Below are 17,488 nucleotides of genomic sequence, written 5' to 3'. Positions count from 1 at the left end.
TTCTGTCTCCAAGGTCTTTCTTTATCCGGCCCAAATATCCTCCACCAACATTTCGAGGATCTCCATTATCTCCCTCCCTTGCCTCTCAGAATGCTTGCCAAATACGGCTGCCATTTCCTCTAAGCTTTTCTACAGTAAAGGGTGCAGCCCCGCCCAACGAACTTGCCACCCCCGTCTTTGTTCCCAGCGGACTCTGCACCTCCTCCAGCTCGTCTGGAGGGCTGCCATTCATATCCTTGTTTCCAGTATTAGTTTTTGCAGTCTTTGACATTATCTTGTGAAGGACTATTAAATGGGACAGGTCTGTCCACAAATGCCCCTGGGAATCAGGCTGAAAGGACTAAAAACCAAGGACTCTGACGCGAGCTACCTTACCGAGTGCGACCGTCTGCCTGCTGTCACCTGAAGTCAGCTCCTCTTGTTTAAACAAGATTTCCTAAAATAGTTGAGTGAAGAAAATACAAAGAATATTAATAGTTGAACAATCTGCTGGTTTTAAATTAAAGCCAAAATATTGAGCAGATCTGACCACATCTGTGAAATGAGAAACAATAATTCAGATTTTTAAAAAATAAATTTGAAGTACCCAATTCATTTTTCCAATTAAGGGACAATTTATCAAGCCTAATCCACCTACCCTGCACATCTTTTCGGGTTGTGGGGGTGAAACCCACGCAAACACGGGGAGAATGTGCAAACTCCACACGGACAGAGACCCAGAGCCGGATCGAAGCTGGAACCTCGACGCCGTGAGGCAGCAGTGCTAACCACTGCGCCACCGTGCTGCCCTAACAATAATTCAGATCGGATCAGATGATGACCTTGCCTTTCATCAGGAAAAAAATTGTGATGAGTGGTCATTAACCTGAAATCTTAGCATCAATAGTTGTGTCAATTTGATAGAAGAATATTATAAAGCTAGCCTGATTAATTGCCTGTTTCGCTGGTTATTTTGGAAGTTTGCTGACTTTAATAAAAATAGTTGAACTATTCTGAATTTGTGTATGATATTCTGTAACAACCAATAGTAAGTTTTGTTGGAATTAATTACTTTGGCAGCAAACTGAATTTCTACATGTTGTCAAATCGTACCTGATCATGAAATGGATGAAAAAAAAATTTGAATTGGTCTTGCAGTTTAACTAGTACGGTCCAGAAGAATTCTGTGGCTTTCTCAACAAAATATTGTCACCTCAGTGGCTTTAGTAACCAGCGAGTGTGGAACCGTAATTTGCAAGGTTGGATAGGACGATGGGTAGCACCATTGCTTCACACGCCAGGGTCCCACGTTCAATTCCCACTTTGGTCACTGTCTGTGCCAAGTCTGTACATTCTCCCCGTGTCTGTGTGGGTTTCCTCCGGGTGCTCCGGTTTCCTCCCACAAGTCCTGAAAGACGTGCTGCTAGGTGAATTGGACATTCTGAATTCTCCCTCTGTGTACCCAAACAGGCGCCGGAGTGTGGCGACTAGGGGATTTTCACAATAACTTCATTGCAGTGTTGATGTTAGCCTACTTGTGACAATAATAAAGATTATTATTATTATTTGACATGAAAAAAGTTTTAAGAATTAAATTTTTCTTTCCGTCTTCTGTCTTTAGTTTACATCGACAACCAAAACATCTTCTGGCATTTTTATTGGCTGAGTTGGGGACAAGGTAAGAGTGATGTAACAAATATATAACTCAAGTTATATTTTAACTTTTTTCTTGAATCCTATCTCTGTGAACCACCTTGATCAGTTGTGAGTTAAAAATCTGATTTTGATGAAATCTGGGTAGCTCTGGCAAGACCAGCATTGGTTGTCCATTCCTATTGCCCTTGAACTGAATGACTTGCCTGGTCATTTTAAAAGGCATAAAAGAGTCAGCCACGTTGCTGTGGATCTGGAGCCACATGTAGACCAGACCAGGTAAGAATGGTAGATTTCCTCCCCAAACGGCATCAGTAAATGTATTTGGGGGTTTTCATGGTCAACATGACTAGTTTTCAATTGCAGACTTTATTACATTTAAATTCACCAATTGCCATGGTGGGATTTGAACCCATGTCCCCAGAATATCTCCGTTGGCTTCTGGATTACTAACTAGTCCAGTGACTTTACCAATGCACCATAGTTCATCATTCAGCTTGAAGTGAGTTACATGGTTCATGATCAACCCCATCGCTGTTAGTTCAGTTCCTGACATCTCAGCAAGCTAGTACACCATCTGCCTCCTCCACATGCTGTTCACCCCCACCTCCCGCTACCCATCGACACTTGCCGCTTATGTGCCCCAGCAACTGGGAGACACTGTTGATCCCCTCAGCTGTGGTTGCCACTGACTGAGCCACACCTTGGACACCACTACTCATGGCGCTGGCGTCGTGCTACAGGCCTTCCACTGCGTTCGCCACCTGAGCAGTGTTGACTTCGGTGCCACGCATTGCCGGCAACATCTACAATAGGCTATGCACACACCGGAGTGTTGCTGAAACCCCTCCTGAGTTCGTGGCATTGTCCTAGCACCTGGATTAGCCCTTGGATAACCTGGGCCAGCGGCTCAGCATCTGACTGTGGCTCAGCTGGGTCCTGGAGTCCAGCAGACCTCTTGACTCCTAATCCCCATGGATATTCCTGACTCCACCTGATGTGCATCTGCAACTGCCCGATGCTCCAGCCCCATCAGGTGGAGATCCTGCGGGAGGACAGACGTGGTCAGTGAAAGCGAAGGGTCATTCCGTCGCACATGCAAGACTCAACTGAGACAAGTCATCTTGGGGGGGGGGGGGGGGGGGAAATGGGCATGGGTCCTCCTCCGCGGCGCAGGCCAAGCTCTCTGTAGGTGACTGCTCGATCCACTGTCAACCCTGCGATTTCCAGGCCTGTTCCTCATGGGGGTGAGGACCCTGATGTCTGGCATGCGCTGCTCGACTGGGTCCCACCTAACGATTATGGACCAACTTCTGTGGGGACAAAGAGAGGGCAGTGTGAGGCATGAGCTTGCACCGGGTGGGGGGAGTCATTGGAAGGTGGCATGTGTGGGCACTGCTGCCAGGCATGAAAGGATTGTGCTGCACCGTGCACAGGGGCACAGGCGCAGTGTTGCTAGGGTGAGTGGGGTGGTGCCGGCTGCTGACTTGGCAGGATGGTGTTGGCGGGACCAGTGTCAGGTTAACCCGTACGACCCATTGAGGTTGTTGGTCTTTTTCCGGCACTGTATGTTGATCCTCCTGGTCATCTTTCCTGCACTGATTGCTACTGACTTCCAATCATCAGTAACTACCCTGTGGTTGACCCCCTGTCTCCCTCGGGGGAACAGGATGTCCTGTCTCAAATCAGCATCCTGGTCAGATCAGCGTACCCAAAGCGGGGTACTGTTCTCCGTGGTGGTATGGCTGCATTCAGTCCGAAATGTGTTTGAGGGGTGAGTTTTATTTACGGCTCCCCCAAGTGCCATTTGATGGCGGTCAGGAGCTCCCCATCGCAGCAGGGGAGGAGCTCACGGGAACCTAGCTCGCAACGGCATTTAGAACTTGTCCCATTCAGTCTGGCCCCTCATTTTAGCCATGGTATGCCTTACCTGCAATTGTTAACTTTGTGATCAGACAATTATTCTGTTGTACCTGCATAGCTTATTTCTTTGCGTCAACTGAAGTGCTTCAACTGCTGGCTCCATTGAGGACAGCTAGGCACAGGCATTTTGGTGTGTGTTATCTCTGGTCTGTCACAGTTGTGCACGGTATCTTGATTTCATTTTATTCTTCCAAAGAATTTGATGTGAATTACTACAATAAAATATACCTGAATGGGTTTATTGTCCTCAATTGCAAACCTCCTTTGTGCTTTGAGGGCAGTGCTAAGTGATGGGACTGATTGCTCATCTGGTAAGCAGACAAGGTGAGTCAGCAGTGTCCTCCGACCATTCTGGTGAAATACATGAAGACCGAATCTTCCTACTCCAGTAGTTCAGGTCACTCTCGCTGGCGCTGCCATTCGGAACAGGGCGTCCTCCTGGTACACAAACAACTTGCCAGGCAGTGTTTAGGGTGTTGCCAACATTTCACTCCTCAATACCACTTGTTGAAAATACGGGCATGCCTGTTGCTGCTTGTGGAATCTTGCGTTTGGCTTCACATGTTTGCTTCCGCTTGCCAGGTTTAAAAGCAGTTGTTTGATCTGAGGTGCTATGGAAACACAGATCTTTTTAAGATGCGATTTCAAAGCAAGAAAAAAATGTTTATGTTCCCTTCATTACATTTATAGCCTCATTTCATCGACATTTGCAACTAATTCTGTTTTTGAAACGGGCGCCTGAGATCAGACTAATAGCTTTCATCCACAGGGGGCATGTGCTTTGAGAGAAAATGTAGCAATTGGGTTTACCAGAAAAAACAAAATTAATTTCAAAATCGACCATGAGACATTATCGTCGACTTGAACCGCCTGGGAAACACTTTTTCTGAACCAAACATGTTTAGGATATTGTTTCTTTTAATGTCTGGGCATTTAATAAAACACTTGTAAATATTGTAAATTTGGTTAATAGTAACATCCACCAACTGCCAATTTTCTAAAATACTAATGGGTTCCATGTTATTACCCAAAGTAGCAGTGCACTATTTTAAAACCATGGGAATGTTGGTGATAGATGATAATGGCACGGCGCCCTGTTAAGGCCACACACATACATAACAAAAATAGGAAGAGGCCATTCGACCCTTCGAGCCTGCTCCACCATTCATTATGATCATGGCTGATGATCACGTTCAATACCCTGATCCTGCCTCTCCTCCCTCCCCCCCCCCCCCCCCCCCCCCCCAATATCCCTTCAGCCTGAAGAGCTATGTCTTAATTCCTTCTTAAAATTACACGTTTTCACCTCAACTACTTCCTGTGGCAGTGAATTTCACAGATAAATTTATCTGTCTTCAATCCCATTAATTTCCCCAAAGTCTAACCATGAAGTGTGCAAATTGCACTTTGTCTTGTGACCCTTCTAGGTGTAGAAAAATATATCTTCTACTGCTGAAGGTGGGTTCAGCAATATTTTCACCTCTGTCTGATATTATTTGTTGTGTGTAAACAATATATTTTGAATGCGAATGCATGGATTTCAATGAAACTTGGTACATGGATTTCCTCAGCCCCACCCATCTTCAGCTGCTTCATCGGTGACCTTCCTTCCATCATAAGGTCAAGAAGTGGGATAATTAGCTGATTGCACAATGTTCCACATTTACAACTCCTCAGATATTGAAGAAGTCCATGTCCACATGCAATAAGACCTGGGCAATGTCCAGGCTTGAGCTGACAAGTGACAGACAATGACCATTTCCAACAAGAGAGGATCTAATCATTGTTCTTTGATTTTCAGTGGCATTACCGTCACTGAATTCCCCAATATTAACACCCTAGAGGTTACCATTGGCCAGAAACTGAACTGGACTGGTCATATAAATACTGCTGCTACAGGAGGCTAGGAATCCTGTGGCGAATAGCTCACCTGACTCCCCAGAGCCTGTCCACAACTTACAAGCCAGGAGTGTAATGAAAAATGCTTCAATTACCTGGAGGGGTTCAACACCAACCACACTCTAGAAGCTTAACACCATCCAGGACAAAGCCTGCTTGATTGACACCCCTTCCACAAATATTCACTGCCTCCACCACCGACAAACAATGTAGTGGCGTACCACCAATGCAGAAACTCGCGGCTACAGAGGCCACATCTTCCAACCAAATGACCACTACCATTTAGAAGGCCAAGGGCAGCTGATACCTGGGAGCACCATCTGGTTATTCGCCTCCAAGCCACTCACCAACCTGACTTGGAGATATATGGATGTTCCTTCTCTGGGTCAAAATCCTGGGTTTCCCTTGCTAACAGCACTGTGGGTGTACATACACCACGGGGACTGCAGCGGTTCAAGAAGGCAGCTCACCACCACTTTTCTGACAGCAATTGAGGATGGGTAGTAAATGCTGGCCTAACCAGCAATACCCATAGCCTATATATCAATTATAAAACAGCATGGGGTATGTATGGCTCAAGGAAGAACCTGGCAAGGATCTGGATCCTGGAATATTTTAAAGAATCTGCTAACATTGGGAGATTGTACAAATTGACTTTTTAAATAATGTTGGGTTTCTTGTTTAGAATATTGTGGGCAGATTATGCTGCAATTTGTCACAGCTGTCAAAAATGGAGCTGACGTTCTGAGCAGGTTGTTGGATGTGAATTATCCTGAAGCCTCTAAATCAGTCTCTCTAGTTACAGAGAATAAACCAATGTGACAGAGGGATGTGCTCCACTGAGCACCCTCTCATTTAAAAAAATATATTTTGACCTGATTTTAATGTCTCAATTACCCCAGTGCAAATTGATTGAGATCTGATATTTAGCCAATGGGTATTGCTGTTATTGCTGCACGTGCTCTCCTTTTGCTCTTAATCTGTTCTCCTTTGCTCAGCACCTTTGTTCTCCTTGTGACACGTCTTGAAATTATTGTATGTGGTGCAGGGCAGCACGGTAGCAGTGTGTAGCACTGTTACTTCACAGATCCAAGGTCCCAGGTTCGATTCCTGGCTTGGGGCACTGTCCTGTGCGGAGTCTGCATGTTCTCTGCGTGGGTTTCCTCCGGGTGCTCTGGTTTCCTCCACAAGTCTCGAAAGATGTGCTGTTAGGTGAATTGGACATTCTGAATTCCCCCTCGGGAATTGCAAACAGAGCCGGAATGTGGTGACTGGAGGGTTTTCACAGTAACTTCATTGCAGTGATAATGTAAGCCTACTTGTGACATTAAAGATTATTATTATAATATAATTTTTTAAAAAGCGGATCCAATTATTTTTTATTCCAATTAAAGGGCAATTTAGAATGGCCAATCCACCTACCCTGCACAGTGATTGATTTTGATTTATTGTCACATGTACCAAAGTACAGTGAGAAGTATTTTTCTGTGGCCAAGGGAACGTACACAGTACATACATAGTAGACAAAAAAGAATAATCGACAGCGTATATTGACAAATGGTACATCGACAAACGGTGATTGGTTACAGTGCGGAACAAGTGGTGTGGGGTTGACACCCACGCAATCACAGGGAGAATGCGTAAACTCCACACGGACAGTGGCCCGGGGCCGGGATCAAACTTGGGACCTCAACGCTGTGATGCAGCAGTACAACCCATGAGCCACCGTATTTGTGTTAACCACTGTGCTACCGTGCTGCCCAATGCTACGGCTGTGTGTCCTGATCCATGACACCATCATAACATAGTGTCCGAAGCTATTCTGATTGGACCTCAGTAAGTAACTACTGCAGCATTGCTTGTTTTTGTCTCCAGTGTTAAAAGCCTTCAGTGATGGGGCTGAGGCCATGAAGCAAGGATGCTGATGTGTAGCAATATTTGAGGGTTTCCAATTGGTTTGGTTCAAGCACAAATGTCAAATTGAAGCCATCCCTTGTCATACATGTATTCAGCTTGACATTAGACTTGGCCTAAAGCAACAATCCTGCTAGCCAATAAAAAGAGTTGAAAATATACTCTCTCTCTCTTTCCTTCCCCCCCCCCCCTTCCCAATCAAATAATTTTGACAACACAAAGCTGATGGTACGGAGATATTTTGGAGAAAACATAGACATTTCCAAAACAGCCATGGTATTATAGAAAATAGAAGGATATGGAATCATAGAATGATTTCATCACCGTTGGAGACCATTTGCACCATTATGCCAGGCCAGGCCTTTGGTGATATCTAATGTATCCTATTCCTCTGCTGTTTCCTCCATAACTGTACAAAGCTTTCTACCTGAGTATGGGGTAATACAATTGATCTTGTTTTTAATTCTGGTTCTTTTCCTAATGATCCTAAATCGGTGTCCTGGTTAATGATCTTTCTGCCACCAAAAACAGTAAATACTGGACAATCTCAGCAGCTCTGACAACATGTAATCAAAATGAAATGAAAATTGCTTATTGTCACGAGTAGGCTTCAATGAAGTTACTGTGAAAAGCCCCGAGTCACCACATTCCGGCGCCTGTCCTGGACAGAGAAGGGAGCTAATGTTTCAAGTCTGGATGACTGTCAAAGCTGAACAGAACTGAAAATTGGGTCAGATCTATACTGTTTTGGGGGGGGGGGGGGTGCTGGATAGAGTGACAGCGATAGGTGGAGATTGCCAAAGATGTCATGGACAGAAAGACAAACGGAAGGTAAATAGGGGTGATTAAGGCTAAGAGGGGCGCTGATAGAGGCACAAAAAGAGATTAGAATGTGTGAATGACAGAACAAAGGCAAGCAGTGTCAAAGGGCAACTAGGAACAGGGAACATTTGGCCCAGGTGGAGTGGGGGGGGATAATGCTGAGGGAAAAACAGATCGATGGAAGAAAGGAAAATAAATTGAGAGAAATAAAAATTGGGTGAAGGAGAGAATTCACAGTGGGAAGTTGTTGAACTCATTAAGTCCGGCTGCAATGTGGTGAGCTGAAAGATGAGGTGCTGTTCCTCCAGTTTGCATTGGGACATTGCGAGCAAGCCCAGGACGGACATGTGAGCAAGACAGTGAGTTGAAATGGCAAAAGAAAAAGTAAACTGGGAGGGGGCTGACCTGGATCATAAACCCCTTCATAGAGCAGTTGGTCCAATAGGCCTGTGTATTTGCTGTCGTAATTATTTTGGCCAGTTGTGCACCAAGTATTACCGACTCCAATAACACTTCCTGCCAGTATTTGCAAACTTTGTGTGTTGGTGGTATTGGGTCCTAAACCAGTTTGTTTTTGAAAGTTTGGAGTAGGGACTGTTTTGAATTCACTCGTTGTTCAATTGGATTTATGTTTTTTTTTTGTTGTGCCTGCGTGTTCCTAACTAGCTGCCAGACCACGTAAAAGGAGTTGATGCCTGATGGTCTCAACCCCCCAGAGTACCAGTAAACATCTGCTCACTCCACCCCTTGATAAAACCATGGCATTTTACTGTGACAGCACGATAAACAAAACAAAAAGACTTGCCTATGATGCCAAAAGGCTGGTTTTAAATTTCATTGGGGTGATTAGACAGCCGAGGTGGAATTCCTCTAAACTGGCCTGAGAGCATATGAAAGGGATTAATTTGATGAGGTAATAAATTGTCCAGATATTTATGGACCATTGCCTCTCGGGGCTTTATGATCTTTTGTGATTCTGTAAATGTGTATTCTGATGGTTGCTGTCAGTTGAATACTGAAAGCAGTTGCATGACTGAAATTATCTTTGAAATCAGTCCGATATTGTCAAGTTAGGTCAGATGCATGCAGCAGCATTGATTACAGCTTGTAGTTAGGAGATGGGTGAAGCTGATCCGGCCACATTTATTGTGTGTCTCTAATAGCTCCAAGAAGGCAGTCCCACTCTAACTTCCTCGAGAAACTGGGGAAAAGTAATCGAGTAACTTTTCGGGTGCCAAGATCAGATACAAAATAAGCAACAGTTGCAGTCGGTAATACGGTCTCTGTATATTGAATCATATCCTTTTTAAGTTTCATTTTGATGCAGCTAGTTTATTTGTGCTGAATTAATACACAAAAATGTAAATTATTAAACAAAAGTTTACGTTAAACAAAAATTTACTTTAAACAAAAATACTTTTCACTGTACCTTGGTACACATGACAATAAACCAATCCAATCTAAAAGTTTACATATTTATGGTGATTGGCAATAGAACCAGACAGGTTGATTTGGATTTTATATGCTGCCTGAAATGGCAGTAGAAGCAGATTCAGTATAACTTTCAAAAGAGAATTGGCTATAAAATGAAATAGTTACTAGTCTATGGAGTAGGGAAGCGGGACTAATTGGATAATTCTTTCAATTCAAGGGATTGAACATGCTGTCTGCTTCTTGCTATCTGCCGCACTTTACCTCTCAGAAATGTATCATTACAATCCTAGGCATGCTTTAATTTGTAAAACTGGGAGGAAAAGAATACTTTGCTCCAGGAGTGATTCCATGTGCAAATAGAGATTTGGTGTATTCAACAAACTCTTTTATTTACACAGTATTAAATCTATCTTAATATCATAAAAATGTCTTCCACTTCACAGTTAAACAATTAACAATAAAAAGAAACCCTGTTTGCTACTAACTTGTACCTTTATCTCCAATTGAGCAAAGGCCATCACAGGTCAATATCCACTTTAGTGAACAGAGAGATACTTGCGGTATAGAATGTCTTGGAAAGATTACTTGGAGAGAGAGAGATTCTCCTGTCAGTGTCCCTATTGCTTAACCTCTCAGAATTGGCAAAAGCTGCTGGTCAGCTCACCGCTTCGGGCAGAATTGACCCTAAAACCCACTGCCACAAACCTGGCCCCTCCCATTACTACATCTTTATCCCACTCAAATCCAGTAACCTGATTAAACTCATTCTAAACATAAGCATGGTTTGAAATAACAATGATCTCACTTTTACGACATCTTGATGGCACTTCTCTGCAGCCAGTGTCCACCTGTCTTTTAAATCAGGATTTTTAAAAACATCACAGCAGATGCATACACAAAACATTACTGCACCAGATACATAGCCAATGGATAAAATAAATTCCTACATGCATCACAATATTTCACCAACAACAGTTATGAACTATTTCTTGTCACAGCGCTGAAATAAATGAGTAATCTGCTTTCAGTTGTGTTGGTTGAGAGGGAAATGTTCATTCCAAAATCTTCCCCATTCTTAAGTAACACTGTGGATCTTTTATATCCACCTAAACTGCCAGATCAGGCAGGTGATGTCTCCGTTTAATATCTTGCCTGAAGGGGCGCTATGTTTTGCAGTGTTGGCAATCTTTCGCTGGTGCCCGCTCTGTCTTCAGCATGCTTTACCCCAGACTGAAAAATCTTAGACATGGGAACTGATGTTTGTGTGTGTGTGGCTGTCTCTGCTCCTCAGGGTGGCAATGGAACTGTTGTTAACTGAACTGAATGCCCTAATCCCACCAGGCCTGCTTTGTGAGCCTGTCTGATCTTCGAAAAGGCAAAGGATGAATACTTCAATGAGGCAAGGCCAGATATAAATGAACAGGCTGGTTTGTTTTGTAAATCAGGCGTAGAAAGAGTAAGAATGATTGTCTTATTTTGTAAGGTTTCTTATGCCTTGAAAAATAGCAGAATGTGACACACTGCCCCAGTTAGCTTTTCTGACCAACTAATTCTCATCAATACTGTCTTGAGGAGAATCCTCTCAATCGCTGTTATTGTACCAGCTTTTCCAAACTGCAAGTCCGAGACCATACATTCTTTAGTCGCTAGTTATATGGGAAGCCATTTTCTTGACCTCTAACCAACGCATTTGATTTTATTCCCAAGCTTCCCATGTCTATCGTCTGTTCATTGCCAGTTCAGCTGTCAATTAAACAAGCTGACAGCGTCTTCCCCCATATAATCTAATGCCTCTCTCTTTCATTGTTTGATTGTATTAAACCAGCATTAATACTTAGATAACCGCAAAAACATCGGCGCATAAACCATCATAACTCTGGACGAAAGGGTAGCAAGTGGTAGCCCAGGACTCTAGTCAGGTGATACCATCTCTGGAAACAATGAGGTTTGCAGCTGGTTTCATCTGCCTGATGTTTGACATCCTCCTTGGTAGAAGCAAAATTAACTGGTGATGCTTATACTGAACAGCACTGTGAGGAAATAGACACTTTTATCTCTTTGTGTATTCTGTTTGGTAGTCATCTTGCAGATCAACAAGATATGGTTCAAACATCACGAGCACATAACCAGGGGTGGGAACTCTTGCTTCCCATACTCTTTAATCTGTTCCAATAATTAATCTTTAAAGTATTCTTCAATTCGGTTTCAACAGTGGCAGAGAATTCCACATTTTGTGCATCAATTGTGTAATAATTTTATTTTCTCATGTGTTTTAATTAATTGCCTTAAATTTATGTCCTCACTCCTATCCCTACTGGCCAGTGGAAACAGCTCTATTTATCCCTCAACTGTTGCAGGCTTTTTATTGGTTTCCGTCTAAAGATTTTCAGCTCCAGAGAAAGAAGTTTTAACTTCTCAACTCTTTCTTTGGTCTAACCTCCTAGTAAATCTCCGCCTTTTCCATTGGAAGAACATAAGAAATAGGGGCCGCAATAGGCCATGTGGCTCCTCCAAGATGATTGATCTACCTCAACTTCATTTCCCACTGTCCCTTTATTTCCCCTTGTGTCTAAAATTCTTATTGATCTTTTCTTTTATATTCCTCCTTCCTTCTATCAAGAGCCATCCAAATCTGTGTGCACAGTTCCAACTGCAGTCTGATGAGGATCCTAAGTGTACGTACAACATTGCCTCACTGCTTTGGTATTGTTGCCTATTTTTTCTTTTAGAACATAGAACATTACAGCGCAATACAGGCCCTTCGGCCCGCGATGTTGCGCTGACCTGTGAAACCACTCTAAAGCCCATCTACACTATTCCCTCATCATCCATATGCTTATCCAATGACCATTTAAATGCCCTTAATGTTGGCGAGTCCACTACTGTTGCATTACTTCTACTGCTGCTATTCAAAATCTTATCATTTAAGTTCTCCCTCCTTTTTCCTACTTGCAGAATGTATTTCTGTATTCATGGAATCCTGTAACACCAAATGAGACCATTTGGCCAACTGTACCCGTGTCAGCTCTTTGAGAAACTGTCCAATTCAGCCCACTCTCCTCTTTTCCCAAGGTCCTCTGCAAATATAAAAACATTCCCTTCTAAGTATCTATCCAATCAAACGTGCAGCAGGGTAGCATGGTGGTTAGCATCAATGCTTCACAGCTCCAGGGTCCCAGGTTCGATTCCCGGCTGGGTCACTGTCTGTGTGGAGTCTGCACGTCCTCCCCCTGTGTGCGTGGGTTTCCTCCGGGTGCTCCGGTTTCCTCCCACAGTCCAAAGATGTGCGGGTTAGGTGGATTGGCCAGGCTAAATTGCCCGTAGTGTCCTAATAAAAGTAAGGTTAAGGGGTGGGTTGTTGGGTTACGGGTATAGGGTGGATACGTGGGTTTGAGTAGGGTGAACATGGCTCGGCACAACATCGAGGGCCGAAGGGCCTGTTCTGTGCTGTACTGTTCTATGTTCTATAAGTGGTACCTGATGCTGCCACCTGCCCATCCTGTTAGCCTGTCTATATTGTCCTGAAGTCTTAAAGCCCTGGGACGATGAGCTGTGCGTCCCTCGTCTAATACTGCCAGAAGGAATTTCTTCAGCCAGAGGGTGGTGAATCTGTGGAACTCATTACCGCAGAAGGCTGTGGAAGCCAAACTACTGAGTGTCTTTAAGATAGATTCTTGATAAATAAGGGGATATGGGGTTATGGGGAGAAGGCAGAAGAATGGGGATGAGAAAATATCAGCCATGATTGAATGGCGGAGCAGACTCGATGGGCCATGTGGCCTAATTCTGCTTCTGTGTCTTATGGTCTAAGGAGGTGGGCTGGTCGTTCAGCTTGCCTCTGACTAGTGATTCATTTAATTGCAGATTTTCACTTGTAACACTGAGTTTTTTCCTTTTCACAGTGGATCCATTGATGGCAACAACCAGCTTGTAATCAAAGGGAGGTTTCAGCAAAAACAAATAGAAAATGTGCTGAGGAGATACATCAGTGAGTATGACGCATACTGTACTTTATGGGTGGGGATGCAAGTGTTGGTAGGAAAAGGGATTAAGAACCTTATTGATCAGCGGAAATATTAATTAAGCTTTGGTGTCCTTCACTAAATGCTGCAAAGCTCAAGTTTTATTAATTATATTTCCTTATAATTTCCCCTGAATCTGCCCCTTTTATTCCCCCAACCCTGATTTTCTGACCCCTTTCACTCTCTTTCCCCCCCCCCCCCCCCCCCCCCCTCAGTATGGCACTGCAGCAGTGTTGCAATGTTGGAGGGTGAAAGTTGGTCACCTCATACAGGATTTACCCACTTCACCTTGAGGTTTATTTCTAAGTTAGTGTTAAAATGCCTTTAATTTCTCTCTGGTTCAACTTCCTTGCATCCCCTCTGAGATTGGACAACTCTATGACTTCTGTTTCCATGGCCTTGTCAATTATCCTGGGACAATTAAACATTTATTGTTTCTCATTGTACCTCAATGCTTCTGGTAAATTCTGATGTTTCCTTCGCATCTTTTAACTTTTGGATTTTTTTACTCTTTAAAGTAAGTATTAAAATTATATTGGGTTTTCTGTGAAACATTTTATAATTGGTATTTTTATTATATTCCTCTTCCCTTCCCCACCCCAATACACAGAGGAGTACGTAACCTGCCATACTTGCCGGTCGCCAGACACCATCTTGCAGAAGGACACACGGCTGTATTTCTTGCAATGCGAGACCTGTCATTCACGCTGTTCTGTGGCCAGCATCAAAACCGGCTTCCAGGCTGTTACTGGCAAGCGTGCACAGCTCCGTGCCAAAGCACATTAGCCTAAATCTTAACCACTGGAGAGAACAGGAACTGGGAGTTTAATGTAATAGGACTGTTTTACCAAACAAGGGGTGGGTTTTAAGCACATTAATATCTTTAAAAAAAATAAAATAAAATGCTACTGACTCGGCAAAGAAATCTAAGGAGCATTGTTCTATGAAGCCCTCCCAAACCACAGTTTATTGTAATGACAGTACTGTTGCACTGCTCTCTGTTCATATCCTGTCCAGTCAGCAGTATAAATACAGGAAGAAAATTGCCTTTTATACCGTGTGGGCTGCTGAAGGAGCAACTCCATTTCCTGGAATTGGAAGAGATCCACCGAATGTTGCTTACGAGTGCATCATTTCTTGTTGATACCTCACCCTGGCTGTTGGTTATTCCACTGTCTGGCTGCTGTACTTTTTTTTAAGGGGGGAGGAGGGGGAATTGGCCAAATTGTGCTAAGTAAGTTTGGAAATTTATTAAACAAATTCCCTGAGAAATATTTTAAATTGTTGACTTTTTAAAATTAATTCCATCAGCCCAAGTCACAACTTTTCCGATGTCAGGGTGAGGCCTGGATTACAAAGCATAATCTCTGCTGATTTTTGCAGAAATGAAGGTTTATCCATATTCAGCCGTGGAGGAGACAGTTTTAAAAGGAAACACTTTGTGTAGAACTGATTACCGGCTCCAGACTGAATGCCAACCAGTGACACGTAGAATAATATGTATTAAAGTAGTGAAAATAGCGATTAACACTATTATTCTGCTTTGCTTCTGGTAATGTTTGACACTTTGTGTTTCTGCAAAAACTTTCACCGAGCTGCCTGTGACTGGCCACCTCTTCTAACATGCATGATCTGCTTGAGGCTGGCAAGAAAAGTAAGATTTGCTTGCAATCACTTACTCCAATTTGCAACAAAAAAAAAGCTTGCCTTATATAAGCAGCATTGGAATTGTGCTCCTGGTGGGGTGGAAGAAGTGTGTCGGGAGAATCTGCTGGTGCTGTTCACAAACCAGTGTGATGTCTCAAAAGCACCATTGGGCTGAACTAAATTGGCTGGTATTTCGGCTCCAATCTTATCTGGGCCATTTCACTCCAGTGGGATTACACAGCCTCTCATTTCAGGACTTCCTTTGAAATGCAGTGACAAATTGAAAGCAACTGTTTGATTGGAGGATAGCTTTTGTGTAAGGGATGGGAAACTTCACAAAAGAAATTTTGGCATCATAAAAACTTGACCTCAACAAGCAATTGGTCTTGGTGTCTGGATTATTGAAGAAATTGCCTGCTGTGTGATATTTATCTGCTCTCCACACTCTTGTCATGCTAAATCCCCTATTCACTCATCACTCCTATTAGATGCAGTTTATTTTGCTTTTGAATTGGGATGGGATTTTGAGAAGGACAACTCTGAAATGCCAAGTATGTGAATCTGCTTGCATCACCCCACAACCACAGCCAGGACTCTTATTGAACAATATTGGGAATCTGATAAGTTAGAAGCCCTCTTTCTCATCCTTCCAACTTCTCTTACTAAATATATGACTGTGACTATAATTATCCTGTGGCAAAATCCAGACAGGTAAAGTCTGCTGAGTAAAAAGCACAAAGATTTGTTTTAAAGCTGTGCGGTAGCTGAATCCCAATATAGTCTACAATTCATCCAGAGTCTTGGGTACGAGAGATTGGGGGAATTGAGACCTGTCCCAGCAACCAATGCAATAGAAGTTCCACTTCCTGATTATACTAACAATGTTTCAGTTCGCAATGGTGAAGAAAACATCCAACTATTTTAATTTGTTGTCGGCTATTAGCAAAGATTGGACTTTTTTGTTGTTGGGAAGGAGACAGAAGAGAACAATCTGAATCAAAACCTGGGATAGCAAGGATGACTTTCACAGAGTTTGTGTGATCAGACTGACCACGTACAGTATAATCAATTGCTCTGACATAAAGATTGCATCTCTTCATTAGCTTACTGAGTATGATCCTCAACATATTAATATGCTTGATGTGTGAGGCAATTAATATTTACAACCTCCCTGTTCAGAATTTTGTGATCTTTTTGAAATTAAGGATGGTGAGAGTGGATATAGTAGATGTCTCCATCCATTTTAACATGAGTACATTGGCATGCTTCCCTGACCATTTCAACTAATTTATTTGACTTTTAGTTCTAAAAGTGACACTAAGAGATGTTGCAGGTGCTGAATAAAGTGGATTTCTGTAATTACAGCACACCCAAAATCAATCTTGGAAGAAGCTGCTACCTTATTACCAAAGATTGTTATGTGTTCAGAGGAACCCACTTGAAAAGTGGAAAGCATTTGAAAATGAAGCCCCCCAGATGTAGTCTGGTCTGGTGCAATTCAAAAACTTGAAGGATTTAGATGATTGTGGGTAGGGTTGGATGGAATGGAAGAGAAACTGCCCATGCACGATCCCTCACCCGTGATATTTTGGCTGAGATTTGCAGCTGGATTGTATCTCAAACTTTTAAGTTGTGTACGTCAATGCAAATCATACATCTGGAACATATTGTAGAATGTAACACTTATACAACTGGGGACAGGAATGAATTAGATCACCTTTAAACCCAGATTCTCTCAATAGTTGCAGCACTGAAGGAGGCCATTACGCACATTGTGTTTGCTCTCTCTGAAGGAACAATTCACCTACTGCCAATTTCCCGCTTCCTGTAGAACTGTGACCACATTATTCATCTTCAGATAATGCAATTCCCTCATGAATTATTGGAATCTGCCCCTATCACTCTCAGGCAATGCATTCCAGATACTAACCACTCGCTGAAAAGCTTTTCCTCATGTTGCCATCGCTTCCTTTGCCAAGTATTGTGTGCAGTTTTGGTCTCTAGTTTGAGGACATTCTTGCTATTGAAGGTGTCCAGTGATGGTTCACCAGACTAACTTGCAGGACTGACTGGGCTTGTACTCGTAGAACATACAGTGCAGAAGGAGGCCCTTCAGCCCATCGAGTCTGCACCGACCCACATTAAACCTTAACTTCCACCCTACCCCTGTAACCCACTAACCCCTCCTAACCTTT

General features: G+C 43.1%; 1 protein-coding gene across 1 annotated transcript in view; it reads left to right on the top strand.

Annotated features, from left to right (window-relative positions):
- eif2s2 (eukaryotic translation initiation factor 2, subunit 2 beta) overlaps window positions 1-15,673 on the top strand; it is a 53,632-nt gene extending 37,959 nt beyond the window's left edge. The window contains exons 7-9 of the mRNA XM_038802402.1: window positions 1,601-1,657; window positions 13,527-13,612; window positions 14,257-15,673. Coding sequence (XP_038658330.1) covers window positions 1,601-1,657; window positions 13,527-13,612; window positions 14,257-14,432 — 319 coding nt within the window. The 3' untranslated portion in view covers window positions 14,433-15,673. The remainder of the gene's footprint in view (window positions 1-1,600; window positions 1,658-13,526; window positions 13,613-14,256) is intronic.
- Window positions 15,674-17,488: the final 1,815 nt, after the last annotated feature.

The sequence above is a fragment of the Scyliorhinus canicula genome, chromosome 7, assembly GCF_902713615.1.
Source record: "Scyliorhinus canicula chromosome 7, sScyCan1.1, whole genome shotgun sequence".
NCBI classification, from domain to species: Eukaryota; Metazoa; Chordata; class Chondrichthyes; order Carcharhiniformes; family Scyliorhinidae; genus Scyliorhinus; species Scyliorhinus canicula.
Note: the sequence above shows the minus strand (reverse complement) of the source record. Positions and strands in the feature narration are given on the sequence as shown.